Below are 23,889 nucleotides of genomic sequence, written 5' to 3'. Positions count from 1 at the left end.
AGCAATTTCATGTCATCAAAGTCAATTTGAGCAGTGAGAAAATACAAGCATTTTCTTAGAAAACACTTAAAATGTTTCCATTCCAGTCTCATAGGGTTTGTACACAGGGTGTTGAGTGAACTTCGTATATGGAAATCTTTTCCATAAACCGTCGTATTTACAGCGTCACAACACTAATTGCAAGTTGACAGTGAAAAATGTGCCTTTAATCAGGCGCGGTTCTAGAACCAATATTTGGGGGGGGGGGGGGGCTAGCACGGTGGATCCAGAATTTTTTTCAGGGAGGCGTGCTGAAATGTAGACCGGTAATTTTTTCCCGACACTTAGGCCTCCGAAAATCAATTGGGGGGGGGGGCTCATGCTATATTTTCAATGGGGAGCGCCAATAAAATCCTAAAATCATTCACACCATATTAACTAATGCACCCTTGTCACGGCTATTTCTTCTTTAGGGGGAGACCGTTTGCATGTACATCACAATCCTTCTTTTTGCTAATGCAATTTTTTTTTACGGAATTTTTTTTTGGGGGGGGCTAGACAAAATTTTGGGGGGGCTACAGCCCCCCCCCCCCCTAGAACCGCACATGCCTTTAATACAATACAGACTACGGCCTAAAATCCGTGTGTCTGTTTGCGCAGTGAGTTGTACGTTTACCAGTTGCCTAACCGTGATGTGCACTCTTAAAATCCATGTGTACATGTACGTAAGCGTGATGTTAAAGCACACACAATGCGCATATGTTTCACGCATGATGGACACATGGATGTTGAATTGGACGTGCTGTTTTTAATTTCAGGCATGTGTGTAATTTGAAAACACTATTGGTTGTAGGATCAACGAGTGTGTGCATATACCACCTGTGTGCAAATGTGGTACGTAACACCATCAGTAATAGGGAGGTTTCACAAGCGAACGGATACGCTTAACACTTACGTTTAGCTATCCGTATCTGTTTTTTACTTAAGTGTAGCGAGCGGGATATGCGTGTCGTCTGCACGTTTAGCGGAAAGTGAGCGGCGTATGACATCATAACTGATGAAGTATCCGTCGCACTAAACGTATCCGTTTGCATGTGAATCCTCTCTAATGACTTATACATGTGGTCCTCTAGTTAGTCATAATGTACAAATGTACCCAGACTGAAACAATTACGTTTAGTAACTCATAACCTCGTACAGGTCATCGTATGCTTCATGGACGCTCCTGGCAAAGTCTGACAGACTCGGCGAGGCAGAGTAGCTGGTCCCCATCCAACTCACACCATCTCCCGTCACAGTGTAAGCCACACCGAGCCCGCCAGGGGATACCGGTGCGAAAGCCGCCCCGGCTGAACTCTTGGAGATGCCCGTGGTACTTGTTGACAGCGTGATGGTGTTGATGTTGGCGTAGGCCGGGTCCTGGAATACTGCCGGCATGGGTCTGCCTGTGACCGTAGCCAGGCAGCGCAGGGCAAAGAGATGACGGTCCCAGCCTTGGCCTGTACAAAAAAGAATATCGTTTGTTGTGATACAGTCAATGTCTTTTGTTCAACCACGGGGTAGCACATGAGGTAATGTTGCCTTTTAAGAACCAGTGTCTTTTCCATACCAGGATGTCATTGTTCTTATCTTTTACCCAGCCCACTATTATCTGGTTAATTTCTTCAGGCAAATGTGGAGTACTGTGGCCTCGTGGTTAAGGGCACTGATTCGTGGTCTGCGGGTAAAGCTGCAGGTTGTGGGTTCGAGTCCTGGCGGGGTCATGGTGCGTGTGCCCTTGGGCAAGGCACTTTGTCACTCATTGCTTCTCTCCACCCAGGAGTAGATGGGTACCTGTGAGGGCAGAGATGGTTATTGTGATTGAATTAGCTTCCTTGCTCCTAACAGGCTGCATCGAGCTGTATACTCCCCAGGGAGCTGAGATGGTATTTGGAATGTTTCATGTGCCCAATGAGCAGGGGTAATAATGATGTAGCGCCTTTAGCACCAGTCCTGGTGGATACGTGCGCTTTATAAATATCCACAATTATTATTAATTAATGGCCAAAACCACAGGTGGCCAGCTTCACAATCTGGACACACATCACACATACACCATGTATGCACACTGCACGTATGGACATAGATTCCCACAATTCAGGATTTCTGTTTTTCATGCACCATTTTCAACCATTCAAAAAATAATAGATGGTTTCAATCGGCCAAATTTTTTTCAATGGAGGGTGAAGTCTCAAAACCGACAAACTCACTTGTTTGACTGGAATCCTGCTGCTGCACAATTTTAACTTATTTTTAGATGGGGTTGCGATCGAGTATAAGCTTTACGTGACCTCTCTGGGATCCCATATATTCTGCGCTAAAGTTAGCCGTGCACCATTTGCAGACGGTGATTGTAATTTTGTAATTGTGCGTCTGGAAGCCAGACTGAGGGAGCGATGGTCGTGTATCTGGAAGCTGTAAACACTTTTAAATTAGCGCAATATGTAGCAGACTAATGAACAGCCCGGCAACACATGCACGATGTCGATGGCGCTGTACATTTCTTTTGACTATCCAAATTTTCAGAAGAATGTTTGTGTCGGTGAGATCGTAAGTGGGTGCAGAGTTCTCAAGCCTTATGGCCTTACTGAGGTCACCTCAAGCTCCACCCTTGAAGGATGATATTTTGAGAGTTTTAAGGGGATTGAAGCGCCATCTGCAACATCAGCCGACATTTGAAGAAAAAAAAAAGTAGGGGAAAAAATAAAACCCGCGTTGTCGCACCACTTTTGGGGCAAGCTCCATACCAGAAACCGGAGACTTTTTTGGGGGCCTAAGATGGTTTCATCAAGGGAATAAATGTGTATTCGAGAGGTATTATAACACTCTGTTTTAAGACCGGTGGGAGTCTGGATGGGTGATAATGACTGACCTTCATTGAGATAATATATGATGAAAACAGTGGCGTCAGGATGCAACATTCTTTACGTTTATTTTATTTCATGACTTTTTTAACAAACCATCGGAGGGTGACATACGTGTCTGGGGCCAAGTTTGGACAGAACCCAATGACCTGATTGATATAGTGATCGAATTGCGTTGACTTGTGAGTGCAAAAAGTGCTATTTGATCAATTGAAGGAAACTTAAATTGTTGTCGCATTAATATTTTAAGCAAATTCTACCCATGAAGCTAGGATACACTCTGCTGTGCGTACATAGTGCTTAAATTAGTCTTGGCGAAATGGACAACAGTTCCATCAGCAGAAAATGGAATGTTTTAGCAAAGCTACAAATTTTGACCCAAAGCATGCAACTGGTCTTTAGGCTATGTTAAGCTTACAGGCCCTTCATGTCAAACTCCTGGAAATCCTATGACGTGGCAAGAATTTTCCTCAATTTAAAATACTACACAAGAAAAACACTGTGCATGCATGAATACCTTCCCTAAATTTAATTACTTCGAATGCAAAATTAAAACAGGCAGCAAATCTAGGTTACATTTACCTCAAGGTTCTACAAGGTTAATGAGCTTTTTATAGGGTAACTCGGGGTTTCACACCAAGTTACCGCTTGTTTAATTTTGCATTCTTCTCTTACCTTGGATAGCTTCCTTGGACAGAAGTCGGTGTTTATCAGAGCAGGCCTTTACCAGACTTCTCTTCTCGTCCATGTTGACACCGGAGTTTTTGTAGAAAGCCTCTGTGCAACTCTTGGTTTCTGCTGTTGCTGAGCGGATGGTCTCTGTGCGGCCGTGCTTGAACATGGAAGTGCTGCAGGACTCGTATGTTGCTGCGACGCCACCAGTGACTCGATGGTATGCCATCTGTTTTAAGAAAAACGCTCACCATTCTCAATACATGTTTAAACAATGTGACTGTTACGTGAATCCACGCCGGAATCGAATAGAATTGACTCCAAATTCGGAATTGGAATCGCGATTCCACTTTTTTGAGGAATCGATTCTCTTGTGACTCACATGTGATTCACTTGTGACTCACATGTGATTCACTTGTGACTCACATGTGATTCACATGTGATACACTTGTGATTCACTTCTACTTCGCTTGTGATTCATTGTTGATCCATCACATGTACCGCAACTACAACACTGCCGCTGGACACAAGCCCAGCTTACCTGTAAAGCCAGCTGTGCCACGGCATCTGGGCTCACTCCGCACTTCTTCATGAAGGAACTGCCATATCTCGGATACTGCACCCACTGTACGTTCAGCTGGCTGGTAGCCAATGCGTGGTTAGCCTTGGCCTCTTCAATTCCTTGGCAGAGCGCTGAGTCCAGCTTGAACTCTAGCTAGATGTGGATTTCAAAAAAAAGAAAGGAAAAAGACCTATTGATATAATGTTGGCTAAAAATACTTGTAAAGAACCCCGTGTTTTCCCTGCCCATTCAAACGTGAGGTGGCCCACCTCGCTACTTTCAGTGACCACCTCGCTCAATTTTTGCAAATATCACCACCTCACTGCGAAACTTTGCACCAATAGAAATACAAATTATCGAAAAATTTTGTTTTGTGTAATGTATTAGCGTTTTCCTTGACCTCTATGTATCAAGAACTGGATATGTAGATGGAATCATCGCGCACTTTTCTGGGTGCTGCGTTCTTTTCACTTTGCAGACTGCGTCAATTTTGTTTCAATCATCAATTTGAATGTTTACACCACCTCGCTCAGTTCATTTGCCAGGGGAAACACTGAAAGAACCATTTAGTTACACAGCACAAATGTAAAGGTCAATCTCGCAGGAATTCGGAGTTATGGTAATATGCTGCCAACAATGAAAATATACAGCTTTTGAGATGTATGCGCTGGTTTTCATCATGACATGAAACTGTATTTCTGCTGTAACTCCATTGGGCATTTTCACCTATTCTTATTTGGTTAACCCTTTCCTTACCATGGGCGACTTTTGTCGACAAGAAGTTGCCCCCTGCTGGTTCCCATGGGCAACTTTAGTCGACCAGGAAACCACACACAAAACACCCTCAACACAGATATATTCACTACTATTCAGAAAGGCGGCATGTTGATGTTTGGCCGCCCATACATCAACTATATACCAGCTGAAAGAGTGTTTTCAGATCTTTCTATTGAAGTGGTTTATTCATAGTGTTACCATACAAAAAAAATGAGAAAAGTGCTTCAGAAGTATCCACGCACGATTTGGGGTATGGAGTGCCATTTGGTCATGTGGTGAAATGGCTTGCAGTTTGATAATTGGGACCAGATGAACAAACAGGCATAACTTTCTTATATTTACACGTATGGACTTCATTTTTACATCACATAAAAGAGTAAGGTTCAAGGAACAAACTTTACACACCTATGATTTAAATCACTCCTTGGCAATGAAAATCTGGGTTGAAAAAAGTTAGGTTTTGACTCGTGCTCATTTTGTTCACGTTCTAGTGATTTCCGCATGACTGAGCAAACAATTTGGTCCTGGGGAGAGCCTAGTCAATAAACAATGTGGGCATGAAAGGGTTAAAAAAAAAAATATGAAGTGCATGGGTGGCGTTGTGTGTACAGCACTCGCCTCTCACCACTGTGGCCCAGGTTCGATTCCCATCTTGGGTCACATGTAAATGGAGTTGTTCATTGATTCTCTCCTGTGCAACAAGACTTTTTCTCCGGGTTCTCCGGTTTTCCTCCCTCTGCAAAAATCCACACTGTCAATCTGGCTGTGCTCCGTGGTCATACATGCATGGGTCATATGGCGGCAGCCTGAGACACCTTTACATGCCTTCGGCTCGACCATGTCGTAGCTGCGTCCTCGCATTGAGTTGCTGCTGCGAGTATGGATTATTAGCCCCCCTCATCCCCCCCCTTCATTATTATAAATGGTCAAATGGATGTACGTATATATACTTCCTCAATTGATGAGCAATGTAGACAATAAGACAATATGGACTCTGTGGTGCATGTATTTTATGCCATTCTTATAATCAATGTGGCTTATCCACCCTTTTTTCTTGGACAGTCATATTTTCAATTGAAACAACAGAAAAAGGTTTTTTTTTCCCTCAACAAACACATGTACATGTATAACTAAAACTTGAGACTTGCACCGTAGTACATGTACATGTAATATGCAGCTCTGTAGGTTGTTCTTAGGATTTTGAGTCACTTTCGGACCCCATAGGCCAACTGTTCTCATTATTAAAAAAAACAGAAATGATGTCATGATGATAACTCAAGCTTATGCAAATAACCATATTTTCTTTTATTTTAAAAACTCTTATCGCGATGTACCGGTAGGCCTTATGCTCAAAGCATTATGCTCAAAGGATTTGCCTTTGAGAAATGTCTTGCTTAAGACTGAAAATATCCAGTCAGTTTGCTTAAATCACATACGTGTACAATGACTTCCCAACAGAAAAGCAAAGACCAAAAATTCATTATGGGATCATACATTGTAGGCATCAATACATGTATAACCTAAAGAAAACAGTAACGATGTCAATGAACGTTCCATGTGACCCAGGTAAGTTGATGATATAGAAAGGTGTTATGTCATATATGCATGGTTGCGGGGCATTTGTGTTTTTTAGCACTACTTTTCTTGTTTTTGGTCTAAAAATGAGCCGCGTTTTGTTAATAACAACACTGATTCTCCAATGTAAGAAGTACAAAGGTATACGTACCTTGCTCACACTTTTTGAGCTGTCTACGCTACTGGTATGTGTAGTTCCCCCCGGTGTGATGGCAGGTCTGCTAACAGCGTCCTCATACGCATCCGTGAATAACCTCTTCAGGGTGACACCGTTCCCCCATGAATGCTCGATGTTTGTCATCAATTGGCCATCTGATGTTACAATCAGCTGGAACGGTTTGTCAAACCACCTCGAAGAGAGAAAACAAAGAAGCTTTTAGCATCCGTAGTATCGTTCAAGCAGCAGCAGCAGCTGCGTTGCAACTGACAACGATCCAAGCCAACCATGACCAATCACACAGGAAAGTCTAAGATGCAAAGCAGCCGCAATGGTGGCTGCAAGAAGCACGCCCATGAATGCCCTCCCAGTACAGCATAAAAAGATCGCAACACTTTGTTCATGAGTCATTATTGCCGAACGCACTTCGTTTTTTTATTTTGGGTTGCAGCCTACACGATGACTCCAGCCAGTAACAGCAACAAATCCTTCTACATGTATCAATGAAATAGGACCGGTTACTTGACCACACATTTGGAAAACCCTGAGTGTAGTGCTCACGAATTGCACGATCGCTAGAGACTAGACATCGGCAAACAACATGAAACAAAGATTTGCTACACCAAGTTACACAATGTGAGTGGTTTATTATTATACATGTATTTATCCATAGAGCAGACACTTTTAGGTAAGAAAAATATAAAATCTGAGCAAAGTGATAATTTGTAATTGAAAAATAAGCCCATTAACATCAATAATGTTAATAATATAAATAAGGCATAGTGAGTTATGGTAATAGCCATTCATGTGCATAAGATGTACGTATGTGATCATAGAAAAATTGGGAAATTTGTGTAACTCAAACTTCCAATTTCTCGAAATTTGTATCTACATGTATTCCCTTGAGATTTGACTAATCGAGATTTCACTGTATCGCATTCCCTGTGTGGACTGCTGCGCGTACATATCACGTGCAAGCGGTAATTAACAATGCTATGTGTACATGGATGGTACACATATGTACACAAAACACAACCCGCAATGCTACATGTACTTATTCAGATCATACTTAAATCAATGGTTGACTGTGCCATGTGCCACGCCGAGCTAGCCTGTCAAGTTCCTCATTAAGAACGACGTTGCAGCCCACTCTCTGCGCATGGCACCTTCCTATGATACTACCAAAAATTCCTTTGGGATAAAGCAATTGCTTTCACGAATTTGTCAAAAAATTGAAACAATTGTGTTTAACTGACAAATTTCCTTTAAATGACTTTGGAGTAATGGTGAGACCTTTGACTTTGAATTCAATTAATAAAAATTAAATGTTTTGAAATAGGGTTTTTCTCAAAACAAATCATTTTTTTTTACAGGGGCGTCATTAAAGCTATAGTCCATCATTTGTAATTAGTGCATTTTGTTCGTTTGAAGCAACAAAAGTGTTCAAAATCTAATGAAGGATACTGAACAACTTACTTGATGAAGTTTTAGCTCAGCTTCAGCTTCATATTCCGAGAAAAACAGCATTCTAGGATCTCAATTTAAAATCAAAGGTTGCTAAATCATGTTTCGAATTGTTTTGAATTCAGCTTTACGCGATGTCGCGCACTGATCCGACGAATTATAGCAACCGCGCCCTCCTGTGCGTCGTTCCAATGCTTGTGCGCGCTGCGCCAAATAACAAAATGAACAACTAATTTAAATTTTCCTACGGTGCTTCTTAAGAAGCACCGTTGGAAATGCCTTCTTTCGTTGATTTCTTCAAAATGAGAGCTTGCCAGAAAGGATAATTTCACAGGGAGTTTAGTCCCCTTACTATCTTTCAACCAGTATGTTTTTCAACAATAATTACGCCAGTTACTTTTTTGGATAGCTGCAAATGATGGACTCTAGCTTTAAGGGAGCACGTGGTTGCATGCTGGATTCACTGCACGAAAAACCAAGCAAATACACATTTTTACTGGAACTGTCTTTCGATACTGGACTAAAATGTACGCATTTGGAGAAAAAAAAGAATTTTAATGACGTTTGTGTTTCTTATGTCACAATTTTGCACATTCCTTTTTCAAGAGTAAAAGGCGCTCAGGCCATCGTACACACTTGGCCTTAACCCGTACCACCCCCCACTCCTTCTGCATCCTACCTGTTGCCTGCATTTCCATACAATCCTTTCCTGGCCAGCTGCTCCTTACTATCATCTGTGTCATCCTCCAGACACACGCAGAATAATGCAGAGTCAATCAGCCTCACAGTTTCCTCATTATCTGCAACAAATAAATTATTACGGTCATTTTCAAGTATTCCATACATGTTGTGATGTTAACCAAACTGTATTGACTCTGTGTAGGAACAACAGACTTAAATACAATGTACCTACTCACGCGAGCCGGTGTATACATGTAACTGACAAATTGTGTGCGCTCAGTGGCCTGCATGTAATTTTTATCTAAACGTGCACAAACCTATGACGTGCTCCAGTCACCAAAAAATTATTGCTATCGTTAGCAAGGCCCATGTGAACGTGCCACCCCAAGTGGAATTAAAATGTCATCAAAAAACAGTTTTCAAAAAGCGGCTCTTTTAAAATCTTCCCAAAAATTGTGACTAGCTGTGGATATTTTGGCAGTTGTATACAAAATCACTCTTGATCTTGATGTACAATTGGTCAATTTTCAGCCCAAAGGAAGCATGGCGTTTTGTGTGTGAATCAACCATAACAGGCCAACAGCGAATTAATTCAACATTGGGTTTGGCCATTCATAGACGTATTTTACAAACACTATACTCAGTGTTGTCCCGAGCGACTGTGCAAAAAAAATCACTCGGGTAGGACTTTAACCCACGACCTCCTGCTTACTAGCGCAGACGTCTCAGTTCTTTGTTATGGTAGTACCCGCTGCTATGATTTTTAACCAGCCAGCCGACCCAGGCAGCAAGCTCAGTGGTCGAGTTGTGAGACTTCTGCACTAGTAAGCAGGAGGTTGCGGATTCATGTAGCATTGTAGCATCCAAGTGTTTTTTTCTCACAATCACTCGGGGGGCAACACTGAGCATATACATGTAGTGTTAGTAAAATACATCGGTGAAGGGCAAAACCCTATTCACCCCGACGCAAATTTCATCTTATGAATAACAGCGAATATTTGTGATCGATTTCCTTTGTTGCTAACGTTTGCCGACTTTGGTGGCAAACTGTCGGTCCTGCTTGTGAAAACGTTGCAAATGTTTGCTGTGTTTACAGAGATAGGGGTTTACATGTATACCGAGGAACACACATCATGTCGATTGGAAGCCTACCAGTAGGCATCAACTTTGACATTCTAATTTGGTTTTAACATTCACATGTATTATGCGAGTGTTTTAAGTAAGAATTTATGAGAATTTTGCAAAATGACAAAATCTCTTCAAATGTCGTCGCAAAGCAGACCTGGGCACACTGCAAGTAGCTTTTCACGGAGTCGCGTCCACGTGTCACGGTGTTCTGTGGTCAGGTACCCGATGGGGTGTTCTGGTGGCGGTAAGGAGCTGGAATTGTTGAGAATGTACTGAAGATTAGCCCTGATGTCTTGTCCCGGAACCAGACTACCTGCAGAGGACGACAGCAAGCAGCAACAATTTGAATGGTGGAATATTTGGCTATGGACTGTGCCAGCAATTTAAAGCTACAGTCCATCATTTGCAGCCATCCGAAAAGTAACTGGCGTAATTATTGTTGAAAAACATACTTGGTTGGAAGATAGTAAGGGGACTAAACTCCCTGTGAAATTATTCTTTCTGGCAAGCTGTAATTTTGAAGTAATCAACAAAAGAAGGCCTTTCCAAAGGTTGTAGGAAAATTTAAATTAGTAGTTCGTTTTGTTAATCGGGGAAGCGCGCGCAAGCATTGGCACGACGCACACGCGATTGCTATAATTCGTCGGATCAGTGCGCGACATCGCGTATAGCTGCAATCGGCTCAGTGAGAACGCGTCTCGAACGCTGAATTCAGGCCCAATTCAAAACATGATTCAGCAACTTTTGATTTGAAATTGAGATCCCAGAATGCTGTTTTCCTCGGAATATACAGCTGAAGCTGAGCTGAAACTTCATCAGGTTAGTTGTTCAGTATCCTTCATTAGATTTTGAACACTTTTGTTGCTTCAAACGAACAAAATGCACAAATAACAAATGATGGACTATATCTTTAAAAGGCATGGTACATGTACGTGTGACCTACATGTACAGACTCTGTAAACAAGTTTCCCCTAATATCTGTACCACTGTTTCCCAGGTCTGTATCACAGTGAACACATTTTGTAGAATTGTAGAGAGTTCTTAAAAAGTCTGAGAGCATACTGTCTGAAATATTTAACTTCTCTTGAAAAGAAATTCCAGAGGAAATTTTATATTTATACCTTACTAGCCTGCCAGCTACAATGTAGGTGCAGTCATAAAGTTTGTATCGTTTGCAGGTTTTAACAAGTTGTCAGTGGGAAAAAGAAATGAAGAGGTAAAAAAATTAACAAAAATTGGATGTGTGACCACTACTTCCATGACACACAGACATCAGACAGACAGACACCGTAGGATCTTTTAACCCTAACCACTCCAACTCTATCAAAATCCAGAAGGTCCAGAAGGCCTGGCATGTATATATTGATGGAGTATGTTGGACTTGGGCCTTATGGCCTGAAGCAGTGCTAGGGGTATGCGATTGATTTTGCCTAGCTTCCTGTACTGCTATAGTGATAAAAGCCATGTGTAGCAAGTCCATGAATGTCAACCAGTGCGTCAGCGGTGGATTCCATTATTTCATGTACAGTTTTGTATTAGACGCACAGTGATTGATGAATTGTGATGGATTGGTCCAATTCCTGATAAAAGACGCAAGGGAGTTAGGGTTAATATAGGATATTTCTAAACGTGCAATACCAAGCGTGCAATACCATTCCTTGATCCATTTTATCATAGAGTGCCGGGATGGTTTGGGGCGATATACATGTAAGAAGTAATAGGTAGTGTGCTTTGGGGAGCGGTACCAGGAAAATTGGGTTAAACAATGTTTAACAAAATATCGGTCAGCAATCAATGACCTACATTGTAGTCAAACAATAGCCTTTTGATAATGGCCTGTACATAATACAGAAACGAATGAAAACAAAAATTGAGGCAAATGAACATGTACTAACCATCACTGTCCAAGACATCAAGGACATACATGTGGCTGTTGGCTATCACCAGCAAGTGGCGCTTGGTGTCATCTTTGTACAGCTCATCCCTGTTGTTCCTGGGTATCCGTGTAGCATTAAAGATCCTGGTAAACTGACTCATGTCCAAGGGCTGCACACTGCTGTCCACTGCATGCCGGTAAGCATCTTCTGCTGACAGTGACCTTTTGTGCAAATGATAATATTTACTATCCATTTTGAACAAAATTATATTCACTTTTGCATGGCATGTCAAAGGAAAAATCCAGCAACATTAAGCTACGGAATAATAGCCCATTATCATTTTGCGGTCATCTTAATTCACCCCCATTCAGTTTATTTTTGCATGTTTCTCCACTACTGCAGGTGCCCAGTTCCGTCTCATTTTGCCAGAATGCCTCACAATGAGTAGTCTATGTAATAGACCACGGCGAATGCCGTGGTCTATTATGCGCGAACTGATTTGCTGATTAATTAGGCAAGACCCCCTGCCACTTGACTTCCTAGATTTTCACAAATCAGCAGGCGCTTTCTATAGGTCTATCGGGTCTTCGGTCATTCACCCGTTGCACGTCATAGACATGGATTAAAAAAAAAAATGTCACGGCGCGCGGCGCTCGGTATCATGTTATGCAAATGTGCTCCCGGCTGTTGTCGTATTACAAAACACTGCATTCGAATTGACCAATCACGGCGCGCGGCGCTCGGTATCATGTTACGCGAATGCGCTCCCGGCTGTTGTTGTATTACAAAACGTTGCATACGAATTGGCCAATCACGGCGTTAGTCCTGATTTGGGGATGAAATGACGCCACGATTTAGTTAAGTCGACTCCGATTGGCTGGCGCGTGGCTTGAATAAATCTGCATGCTTTGACATATCAGACGTTAGACAGGAGATGGCTCCGTGGATAACGAGTGATACTCAGACTACACAATGAGTTCCACTAAGATTATTAGACTCTGGGCACCATAAACATGATAAATGGTGACAAACTCACTTGCCCAGGAAGCACATCTACATGTACCGGTATGGCAACTGATTGTGCAACATGCAGGTAAGGTTTAAGTTGTGTGATCGTCAACAAACCAGGATGCACTTGTCCCACAGTAGTTCCTCTCATAAATGGTCACAAAGACACCTACATGGTACTGAACCCCAATATAATGATCATGACTCACCTGAACGACCTCCAGAAACCCTCGGTATCAGTGACGGCGGGGTTCTTGTGAACGACGTCCGGGAAGAGTTTGTCTTCTCTCAAGGTCTTCAAGAATCTCAGCAAGGAAACAATGACATTGGTTGCTCTTATCGTCTAGACAGGACAAGGAGGAACAATTACAATTCATCAGATTTGAACCATCCAGCCAATCAAAGCAGGATTTGTTGTCGAGTAGTATACACATATAGACTGCTGCGGGTGGTGTAGTAAAACTAGCATCCCGAGGTGATCCTTGGATCAGCATTTTATTTTCCCCAGGCGAAGCTGAGGATATATATAATGCTCCATGTATCACCAAGGGAGGCTATTTTTACTACATAACGAGTTAATGCAGTCAATATTTGTTTTATAACACTTCTCCCATGGGCACCGCTAGGATGGGGTAAGGGGGAGTGGCAATTGCTCCCCCCCCCTCCCCTGCTTAGAAAAAATTCTGGCGATGCCTATGACTTCTCTGCCCATGACAGATTCTGCTTCTCTTTAAAGAGACATCTGACTAATATACAATTAAACTGCACTTCTATTTCAATACGAAATTAGTTTAAAATTTACAGGAACTTATCAAAACCACTCCTTTACAAAGTGTTTGAACCAAGCACTATAGCGCTAGAGCTTGGGAACAATATGTGCAATGCGCACACCCGTATGCATATGCACACAATGCGATGAGTACATGTACTTTAGTTGCCATGCATATAGTACTGTACTTTGTCTGCTATGCATATCCATGTAGTACTTTGGTTGCTAGGCATGTAGTCTTTTTGCCCGTGCGCAGCAAGATAGCAAAAATAGCGAATACCATGTGACTCGCTCTCAGCCAATCAAGATGCAGAATCTGAGGGGCACAAATTGGCGGGGTGTTCCCTAACGTGGCGCACTTAAATAAATCTCGCAAAATTCCAAATTAACATTTAAGAATTACTGTAAACTTGATAAATTCTGATAAACAATTATTATCTCTAGCCCAGCCAGATGTTTGTCAGAATTTTTTTTCCTTATTTTTCGGAGCATTTTCAAAGGGTTCACTTTGCACTTGAAAATAAAATCGGAAAATCAAGCCAAAATAACTTTTTCTTTTAACTTTGTAACGGGTAAATAAACTCGCGATTTATGTATGGGAGTGTTTAGAACTTGATGAAATTTCACTTTCTGTGAAATTTCAGTTCAAACTTTTGCTCTAGCTAGGCGCTACAGGTGAAAAATCGAAGTGCGCCACGTTGGGGGCCGCGCCACGTTAGGGTACATCAACAATATAGAGCATTAGCTCTAATGTAAGTTACTGTTCTACTGCCAAATTCAAGCGGCCTTTACCTGATCCATATACTCTGGTCTGTGATCGTTGGTGATAAATGTCATAGGGCTGGTTTTCAGAATCACCGAGTCCCTATACCTGAGGTAGACATCCATCCAGAAATCTGTATCCAAAACAAAAGCATTCACAGTTAGAAGGGAATCCACGCATAATTTGGCAAACCTTTGGTGAACATTTTAAACACTTTTTACTTTTTAAAAGTTTTCAACTTTCCGAAACCTTTTCCAAGTTCACTGCACAGCTGGGGAACATCTTTGTGTTAACTGTACGTACAGTACGCCAGATTAAAAAATACCTGGTACATGCAGATATGTTTAAAGGTTGAAGGCCTATGGTACATCCTGTGAGGCGTTCTGGCAAAATGAGACAGAAATGGGCTGAGATCGCCAAAATGAGGGTATGTGGGTATTAGAGAAGACAATAAAATTCGCCTTCCAATACTGTTTGTTGCACTTGCATCGGACATTCCACTGATGAGTTATGGCTGTTTAAAGTTCACATTTACCAACATGTCAAAAAGTGAAATACTGAATACATTGCCTTTCAAGTTTTTAGTTTTGTAGTCGTAAAAATGAAGAATGCCAACTACTTTTCCTTAAACACACTTTTTTTCCACAATTTTATGCTATTTCTTTAGTAGAAGTATCAACAAGTGGTCCACGACCGCATGTGACGCCTTTTTCCGCGGTCGACCCCTATATTGTCGACCCCTATAATTTTGTTCCTTTTTAAGCAGCGACCTGAACTGACCCCTACATGACCTTTGACCTCCAATATTAGAAGAGTTGCGATGAACCCCCACCCAAGAGTAACTGCATCCAAATTTCATCAAAATCCATGAAAGCATATGCGATGCGATCAAGTTAAATGAGTTTTTGTCAGGAATTTTTATTTGAAGACTCTTCAGACCAAAATAGGGCCACTTCATCACATCACTTCCTGCATCTCTTGGTGTTCCAACTTCCATAATTTTTGAAATAAAGATGGTATCAGCATGCCAATTGTGTCTTCCCACCCAAGGGTCACTACATCCAACATCCATGAAAGAATGAAGCAGATATATATTTCTTTCAAAACTTTACATGCATGTACAGACATAAGGTCAGAATTTAGGACTGGTAAGCCTAAGTGTCTCCCAAAACTTAAGGGAACACAAAAATTATAGATATCAATAAATCTGAAAATCAAAAATAAAACCCCATTTGGTTTTTTGCCAGAGTGCCTCACATATCTATGGCACAAAACATAAATATGAAAAAAATTGAAAGAATTAAACCTCAGGAGCATCAAGGATGAACAATGATCGACTGGACTGAGAAACGGAACATAAACTTACCTGTAATGTAGCTCGTGTGGCTGTTTTTCTTGTTCAGTTCTAGCAATTCATTGTTGAGATCTAGAAAAGATTGTATAAATGTGGATTGCATCGGTAAATATGAAAAATGTGTCATGATAGATTTTTGAATACTGCAGAGTTGTAATGACTCGAGTCAATGACTCAACTCAAGTCCAACTACATGTACATGTATATGTAGAGTCACAATTTTTGGTGGCTCGACTTGAGTCCCTAAGGGTAAATTACTTAACCTGATTTGAGTCACTGCGAGCAAATAACTTGACTTTGCTCGAGTTCCTCATCATAAGTCTCGACTCGACTGGAACAAAAGCTAATAAGACTCGATCCCCCCCCTCCCCCGAGCCCTCCCAAGCAAAACTCACGGTGCGTCACTTTGCGAATACAGTACACAGCGGCTGCTTGCCATGTACAAACATACAATGTGTCACAGACTCCCATCTCATGGTTCTGGAACGCACAAAATACTATCCAGGAACTGGATTTTAAACACATTTCCAATTCGTTGTTTCATGAGTGGCTTTGGGCTATTTCTTATAAAGCTCTCAGATTCAAACGCCAGCTAAATTTATGTCCTTCTTTTAGAAATTAAATAGATATACATGTACATGTATGCCCACTTTTAAATAAACAGAAACAGTTTTTATAATACAAATTGGTTTTGATGTTGTCAGCACTCAACGAAAAAAATTCTAGACCCAAAGCCAAACCAGGTAAACTATATAAGATCGAAGTTTCACTTCTTGTAAACTGTTGGTGATACAATTTGTTATTGTTATATAGTGTTCAAATATTCGTGACTTGAATTTACTCGAGCGAGCTAAATATTTGACTCGACTGGAGCTAAATATTTGACTTTGACTCCAGCTAAAAATTTGACTCGAATTGACTTTCTTAACTGATCTAATGACGCGGCTCGACTCGAGTCTCTTCTTTAAAATGACTTGACTCGACTTGAGTCACAAAAATCAGTGACTCGTTACAACTCTGGAATACTGTAGCACCTTGAACACCAATACGGTACCTGTGGATTTGTCACCTATGTAAAAATGTAACTTTGCTATGATTTATTGTTATCTAATTAAGAAAACAAGTTTAAAAATAATTTTCAAATCAACCACAAAGGGAAACTGACTAGGTCCATTATTATAATTGAACAAAGAAATTGATTGAAGTAGGGTATAGCGATATGTTCACACCCAATACCAGTCAATTTGTTTTGTTCAACTTTAAAATATAAAAATGTTACTTCATTTGTACACACATTCACAAACTGAATTAAAGTCAACGCTGGGTAGAGAGAGAAAAGGCAAGTACATGAAATATCAGTCAAAAACGACCTTCATCCCCAATCATTGATGCAAATATAAACTATAGTTACCAACTCACCAACGCCTGCCCCCTTCTCGAATTCCCCGACGAGGGTTTTCGTCTCGGCAAATTCTCTGGGGTTGAGAAATGCCCACTGGCTAGCCAGGTAACGCTGGCAAGTGTCCTGCAGAGATGGAATGGGCACCTGGGGAATAGCTGGCTGAAAGATCATTGTAGGAACCGGGCTTAGAGCATGAAGGTAGTCCATCGTTGAGGCGGCAGATGAACTGTTGGAGAAATAAAGGCATAGATGTAGGGACCCTCTTTAGTTGTGATCAACTTAGAGTCAAGGTGTTTTTTTTTTATCAAAATGACTTTTGTCAAACTAAAACAGACCTCTCTTAATTCTAATTACATCATGTATGTAATTTTGAACAGTTTCTTGCAGTAGAAAATGCGATGTTTAACACTTACACAGTTGGTGCCATGCTAATCAATGCGGTTTTGTGTGTTAACTGTGCGTTGTGTTAATCGCCATCTTTTTTTTCGTGATGCATTTTGTCGTCTTCATTGTCGCAGTACCCCAAAATCTCCAATGAAATTTTTAAAACCTGCCCTGTATCTAAAGACATACATGTTGGTTTATAATGTCGCTAACTACCAGTAGTTTGGTAAGTCCAATAACCTAAAAGTGGATTTTTGGCCCTACACTACATGATCGCTGTTACATACCGTACGTGGAAGTGCACAGATATTTCCATTGATTCATTTATTGGTGTGAACCCTGACTACAGGTTTATGGCTTCTGACTAGCGCCCTTGAACAAAAAAATGTTTAATTGGGGATACGGGGCCTGATAATTGGCAGTTGGCAAAGCATAAGGCGGAGCATGGCAGAACAAGTACTGGTACATGTATGAATTTCGCGCTACACCACAGATTGTGCGGTTAGGGACACATGCAAAATAGACAAGATATGATATGACAGTATGAGATACAATGTACCCTCTTAAAACCTGGATGAAAACCTGAAGTTGCTGCCTGATTAATTTCGCATTCTCGCCTTAATATCCATTTATCCACCATCAAAACTCAAACTGAACATTTTCTGCAAGGTCTCCTCTCTGCCACAGTATGGGCTCCGTACACCAACAAAAGAGGGCTTGTTTTTACCTCGTTTGAGATCTCCGTGGATGGGTAACACAGCGTGCGCGTACTGTACTGTACTGGTTTGCGTGCGAGGTACGCACAACTTCCTGAATGTGCAAAAGCCATAGCCACCGCATCTTCGTGTGAGCGTCACGCGTAGGCGAGATGGTCTCCGAGACCAATCCCCGCCTCCAATAAATTAGGATACATTTGAAATACGCAGTATACAAATCAACTTTCACTTCTGTTTTCCTATGAGCCCAATCCATCTAACGGCTCCGTGCAAAAGTACCCCATCAACGGCCAGAAAAGGAGAGTTGGGGGTGACCAAGAATGGTTGCCGATCCATCCGCTGCGTACCGGTATTTCAAATGTATCACTCGTATGAAAAATATTCAATGGGATTTCATTTTTCGAGTAGTGTGACAAAACAGTAGGAAAAGTAGGTCAAGAAAAGAGTGTGAAAAGTAGGAGCAAGGAAAAAAGTTGGAACAAGTAGGAATACTTAAAAACCTGGGTACATGTACGTCATCCAAAACATCAGATTCCATACTGTAACTTTTCCTCTTGTCATTCCAATGTGACTAAGTACATGTACATTGCGGTATGCTCCCTGGACATGCTGGACTGCTTATGTCAAATTTTAAACACACTGCTTACAAAACAAATCCATTGACTAACCTTGAACACCATCTTGTCCTTAGTCTGTTCACAAGTCTCTAGGGATTAATCAGAGTACATGTACTTTAATCACTGAATTATCAGAGCAGTTAATTTTAATTGTTTTCAGTTTGATTTAATTCAGACTTTGTTTACATACGGTGCATACAATTTCTTGTGGAAGACAAGGGCCACCAAGCTCCATAGGAAAGCCCACGTGTAAACAAAAGCGTGGTATTGTTGGTACCGGTATGTTTCAAGTCTAGAATCATATCAATGTACATGTATGTAGCATGGTGCTGAATCGTGACCACTTTCGAAAGGTCAAGTTGTAGGGACACACTGGGTGCAAGCAGGACCAGATCAAGAGATCCATAGGCTTGTCAGAACATCTAAAATGTTCTGACAAGCCCATCTCTTAACCATTTTTGGAGGAAATATTCTTCAGGGAAGGTCACAATGTAAATGCTGTATTAGTACACTGTCCTCACTGAAACGCTAGTACGGAGCACACCGCAGCTCGTGCGCTCCATCCACTAGAGTTAGTCATTACTTACCGTGTTGCAAGGAGTTCGCATTGTATTGGTGACACCAGAGCAGCTGCCCAATCCCTCTGTCAATAAGTCCAATGCTTTTCTGCCTACGTCACGTACATGTACCTGATGGCAGTGGGTCAACCAACGAGCCATACAGTTTTTAGACTCTCTACAAAAAGGAAATAAACTTCATTTTATTCCCCAAACCTTGTTTCTATAATCAGAAGGATAGAACGTTTGTGCAAAGGCCATTATTTTAGGGTCAAAATCACTATAAAAGAGTTGCCATGCCGTGCGGGCGGCACTACCTGAAGATTCATGAGGGGTAAGGAACGTATCCATTGGAAGGAAATATCCGTCCCAGTACTGGTTGAATGTACACTCCAAATTAAGGGGAAGACATACATGTACGTGTACCAGTATGAATAAGGGGGCCAAGAACACCAAGTGTTCAGAACAAGAGAGAATAATAATTTATTAACACCTGAACTATTTGATGTCCTTCTTAACAAGTTCACTCAATAAGCTATGCACCAATAAAGACTACAGAATCAAATACAGGATACCTCCAGAAAAAAATATGTTAACGTTGCCCCTCCAATATGTAATGAAGTACAAAGAAGCTCCCTACCCTATTTTCCTTCAGCCAGCTTTGGCAATACGACACAATAATCCCTGCAAAGGGGCCAAGGAAGTTCAACAATAACAAACCACCTAATCAGATGTCGCACACCACCTCCAACAAAGGCAATTTGTGGGGTACACAAGCGACACCTAACTCAGGCTAGCTGGAATTACCTCAGCCTCATATTTTATCGTTGGGTTGTCGGAATCGCACTCGGGATACGGGGACCATCGAATGTACGCTGGGCATGAAGACTAAATCGTGTCGTTCAAACATTAACACGAGTCGGAAATTTAACGTGTTCACGATCACGAGGGGAGCTCTCGGAATTGAATGGGAAATTTCACTTTTCATCCGGATCGTAAGTAAACTTCAGTACAACCATCTTAATTATCGATGTCTCCTTGTACCTCAGGTGGCGTATTTAGTAATTTGGAGACCGTTGATGGTGAAATCTGATGTTTTTGTTGGGTTTTTGGGTCAATGACAGAATTGTGTTGCTCGGCATATAACTTTTAGCTTGGACCCCACTATCGCCAGACCATGTCCGAATGTTAAAAAGGCGATAAGTTGGGTCCAAGTTACTCGGACTACATTCAAGATAGCTTTACCGGCACGACAGCTCGGTGAGGCTTGGTTTCCGAATTGAAGGTGAAATTTCTTTTTTCTTCTCTAAGGTACATGTATGTGAACCTAACCACCTCCATTTGTATTTCCAATTCCCACTAGAGCCTACAGGGGCGCATAAGGCAGTTTCAAGACTAGCTTGAATTACTCCAGTTCTAATGCATATCGAATTAGAGCTGGAGTCACAACTACGTTACAATCACCGGGTCGTAAGAGTCCCAAAATTCCAGACTGTGTATCCCAAGTGCATTACAAAAATGGTCCATTTTCCCTATATTATCCCGACCCAGATTCCATAATTCATACCTCATACGATGCAGCAGACATTCATGAAGCTAATAATCGACTTCAAACAGAACAAAGAAATCAAAAATATGAAATTTTTCGATGATTTTGGCGGCGATTCTACAGAAACCATGAGAAAACCGTCGCGCGACACTATCCTGCCGACTGCGGTTGACCAAAACAATTACAACATTGGCCAACAAAACATCAGATTTACCTCAAAAAGGCCTCCAAATTACTACATGTACTAGATACGCCACCTGAAGTACAAGGAGAGATCGATGATTAAAATCGAGGTACATTATGTACATTGTACTAAGGTTCGCTGACGAGTCGGATGAAAAGTGAAATTTCCCGTTATGTATATGTATACATGTGGACGTGTGGCCTATGTTTACGGAGGCAGTCCAGTAAATAAATGATAGTGGATATTTTGCCGATTACTAAAGGTTTGCCGGCGGCAATCCATATCAACAGAGGGCGCTGTACTCTTTAAAATAGGGCTGAATTATAAGATGTATTAAATTCCCACCAAAAGTTGTGGAGCACGTTCGGTGTAGTAGTTAAGCAAAGGCTCTAGTAAGCGGGACGACTCGCGTTCGATTCCGACCGCACCACATTTTTAATTTTTTTTTCTCATCCCCAAATAAATAAGAATATTCTTCTTTTATTATTTTAACATGTCTCAAACATATTTTGCAGAGTATTACATTTTCTTTTTCAGATTTGTGGCTCTGGAGGATTTTTTTTTAAAAGGGAAATAAAGTCCGAAATTATAATTTATATAAAATGAATCCCATCTTGAATCTGAATCCCATCTTGTCATGCTTGTGAATACGAGGTAACAACGATAATTTTGGCATGGAGCCAGACTAAAACTTGTCACCGGAAAAAAAAAAAGTACAAAAAAAACAGTAACTGCGCATGTTCAGTGCATATCCGGCAAACTAACGTTTACTAAAAGTTTGCCGTCTCCGGCAAAATATACACTGCCTAAATAAATAGGCCACATTTATGGGCTACTTACACCCTACATACATTGCCCTAGCAGAAAATTCTCATTTTTTTCAAACCTCCAAACTCTCCTGTCACGAAATTTTTGGCCTCAATATTTCGCAAGTATTATCTTGATGTGGATAGGTACCTCTAGGATAGGTCGAAATTGCTCAAATGTCAAACAAAAATGTAAAATTTACCAGAATTTCGTCCACCAGAATCACAGGCATGACACTCGACAGAAGCACGTCCACTCGGTTGATCATGTTATTTCTCAAACGCCACAGGCCGGTCGAACGCTGCATCAGCAGAAAGATCCGAAATAAAATGGGTTTCGTACCACATAGGGTGCACTGAACTAATTCAAGCGAGAATTTCTACGCCAGCTGATTAGCATAAAAAGTGCCCCCCCCCCCCCAATTTCTTTTGAAAACGGAGACCGTTTGGCTTTAAAAACGTGGAATTGTTTAAATATACCCAAGGATCAACTCCCTGGTTTTGGGGCTTCCATCTGAGGGCAGGCTTGATAAAATCACGGATGAAAAAATGGGTCCTATTTGCCTGTGAAAGTGGAAGGGTGCCACTTGTAAATGGCCACATGCAGGCTCGGGAACTATCACTTTTCGGGAGGTGATTTTATTTGGGTGTGAATAATTAAAAATGTAATTGGCTAATGTACGTAAAATTGAAAAGAAATGAAAAGATGAAAGACAAGACAATAATTTAATTTTTGTTTCAGAAACCCCAGTGATGTTGGCTTGCATGTTACTTGGCCCTGAACTTTGTTGATTTTGTCACGCCCCAACTATCGCATCGGTCCCAACTATAGTTGGGCCTGTCCCAACTATAGTTGGGCCTGTCCCAACTATAGTTGGGCCTGTCCCAACTGTAGTTCCACAGTTGGGCTGGCCCAACTATAGTTGGGCCTGTCCCAACTATAGTTGGGACGGTCCCAACTGTAAGTTCCACTGTTGGGCTGGCCCATCTATAGTTGGGCCACTCCGATATTTTTATTTTGCGGTGTCTCAACTATAGTTTACATTGATGTACAACTGTAAAACGTTCCCTACAGCTCTGATACACGTCTGACTTTACTGGGGACCACTGAAATTAGTTATTGATGGGGCGAATCAATAGTTGGGCCACTCCAATCTTTTTATTTTGCGGTCCCAACTAGAGTGTACATTGTTGTACGATTATAAAACATTCCCTACAACTCTAATACACATCTGACTTTACTTGGGACCAATGAAATTATCTATGGGTGGGGACCATCTGTAGTTGGGCCACCGCAATATTTTTATTTGGCGGTCCCAACTATAGTTTACATTGATGTACGACGACTATAAAACATTCCCTACAGCTCTGTTACATACTGTCCGACTTTACTTGGGACCTTTGACATTAGCTATCGGGGCCCATCTATAGTTGGCCGGCCATGGCAATCTTTGAATTTTGCAAAATGTTGCTGGACAATCAACCCAGCAGCTGGACAACTCATCCAACTAGGCAGTACCCCGTGACCGGCCAGCCTTGCGGCATGCATGCACGACGAATACACGGTGCCAGCGCCGCGGAACATTTAATCCAACAAGATCTATCAAGCATGAAGCATCCGGCGCAACTCCAGTCCTAACTATAGTTGGGCCGACCCAACTGCCGCACAATAGTTGGGACAGTCCCCACTATATTTGGACCGATGCGATAGTTGGGGCGTGACAATTTTACACTGTTTTCAATGGGGCTTTAATTAGTACAGTGGACCCACACGAGAGCGCCGTGCGAGGCTGGTTTAGACTTGATCAAGTCATTCACTGGCTTAGCGTTGATAATTTAGCCTGGATGTTTCGTTATAAAAAAGTTTGTTGTGTGTTTTTCTTTATTATGTACAGGCTGATTTCAATTTTGGAATGTTTTACGTGTCCAAATTTATCGTGCTCTAATTTGTATTATTAGTTACGTCTTCAAGTGCATAAATTATTATCATATTTCATGCAAGTTT

At 41.5% G+C, this 23,889-nt stretch overlaps 1 protein-coding gene across 2 annotated transcripts; it reads right to left on the bottom strand.

Annotated features, from left to right (window-relative positions):
* Nucleotides 1-589: 589 nt before the first annotated feature.
* LOC119738191 (carnitine O-palmitoyltransferase 2, mitochondrial-like) lies at nucleotides 590-22,219 on the bottom strand. Of its 2 annotated transcripts, XM_038212946.1 has the most exons (14): nucleotides 22,088-22,219; nucleotides 19,376-19,523; nucleotides 18,840-18,877; nucleotides 17,089-17,297; nucleotides 15,682-15,741; nucleotides 14,345-14,448; nucleotides 12,993-13,126; nucleotides 11,794-11,996; nucleotides 10,053-10,211; nucleotides 8,769-8,889; nucleotides 6,620-6,818; nucleotides 4,096-4,269; nucleotides 3,558-3,783; nucleotides 590-1,478 (listed from the first exon to the last, which is right to left on the bottom strand). In XM_038212946.1, the coding sequence occupies exons 2-14, from the start codon at nucleotides 19,505-19,507 to the stop codon at nucleotides 1,156-1,158; spliced, it is 2,082 nt and encodes a 693-aa protein (XP_038068874.1). In that variant the 5' UTR covers nucleotides 19,508-19,523; nucleotides 22,088-22,219; the 3' UTR covers nucleotides 590-1,155. The 2 variants fall into 2 exon arrangements, with proteins under 2 accessions (XP_038068874.1, XP_038068875.1); XM_038212947.1 differs by lacking the exon at nucleotides 19,376-19,523.
* Nucleotides 22,220-23,889: the final 1,670 nt, after the last annotated feature.

The sequence above is a fragment of the Patiria miniata genome, unplaced genomic scaffold, assembly GCF_015706575.1.
Source record: "Patiria miniata isolate m_02_andy unplaced genomic scaffold, ASM1570657v1 HiC_scaffold_3, whole genome shotgun sequence".
In the NCBI taxonomy this organism is placed as follows: domain Eukaryota; kingdom Metazoa; phylum Echinodermata; class Asteroidea; order Valvatida; family Asterinidae; genus Patiria; species Patiria miniata.
Note: the sequence above shows the minus strand (reverse complement) of the source record. Positions and strands in the feature narration are given on the sequence as shown.

Bases quoted from the DNA above. Each gene is read 5' to 3' on its own strand.
- LOC119738191 (XM_038212946.1), bottom strand. From the start codon at position 19,507: ATGGCTCGTTGGTTGACCCACTGCCATCAGGTACATGTACGTGACGTA. The intron at 8,890-10,052 runs GTCTGCTTTGCG...TATTTGTTGCAG, and splicing joins GCTACTTGCAGTGTGCCCAG to ATAATGAGGAAACTGTGAGG. The intron at 4,270-6,619 runs GTACGTATACCT...ATCCACATCTAG, and splicing joins GCTCAAAAAGTGTGAGCAAG to CTAGAGTTCAAGCTGGACTC.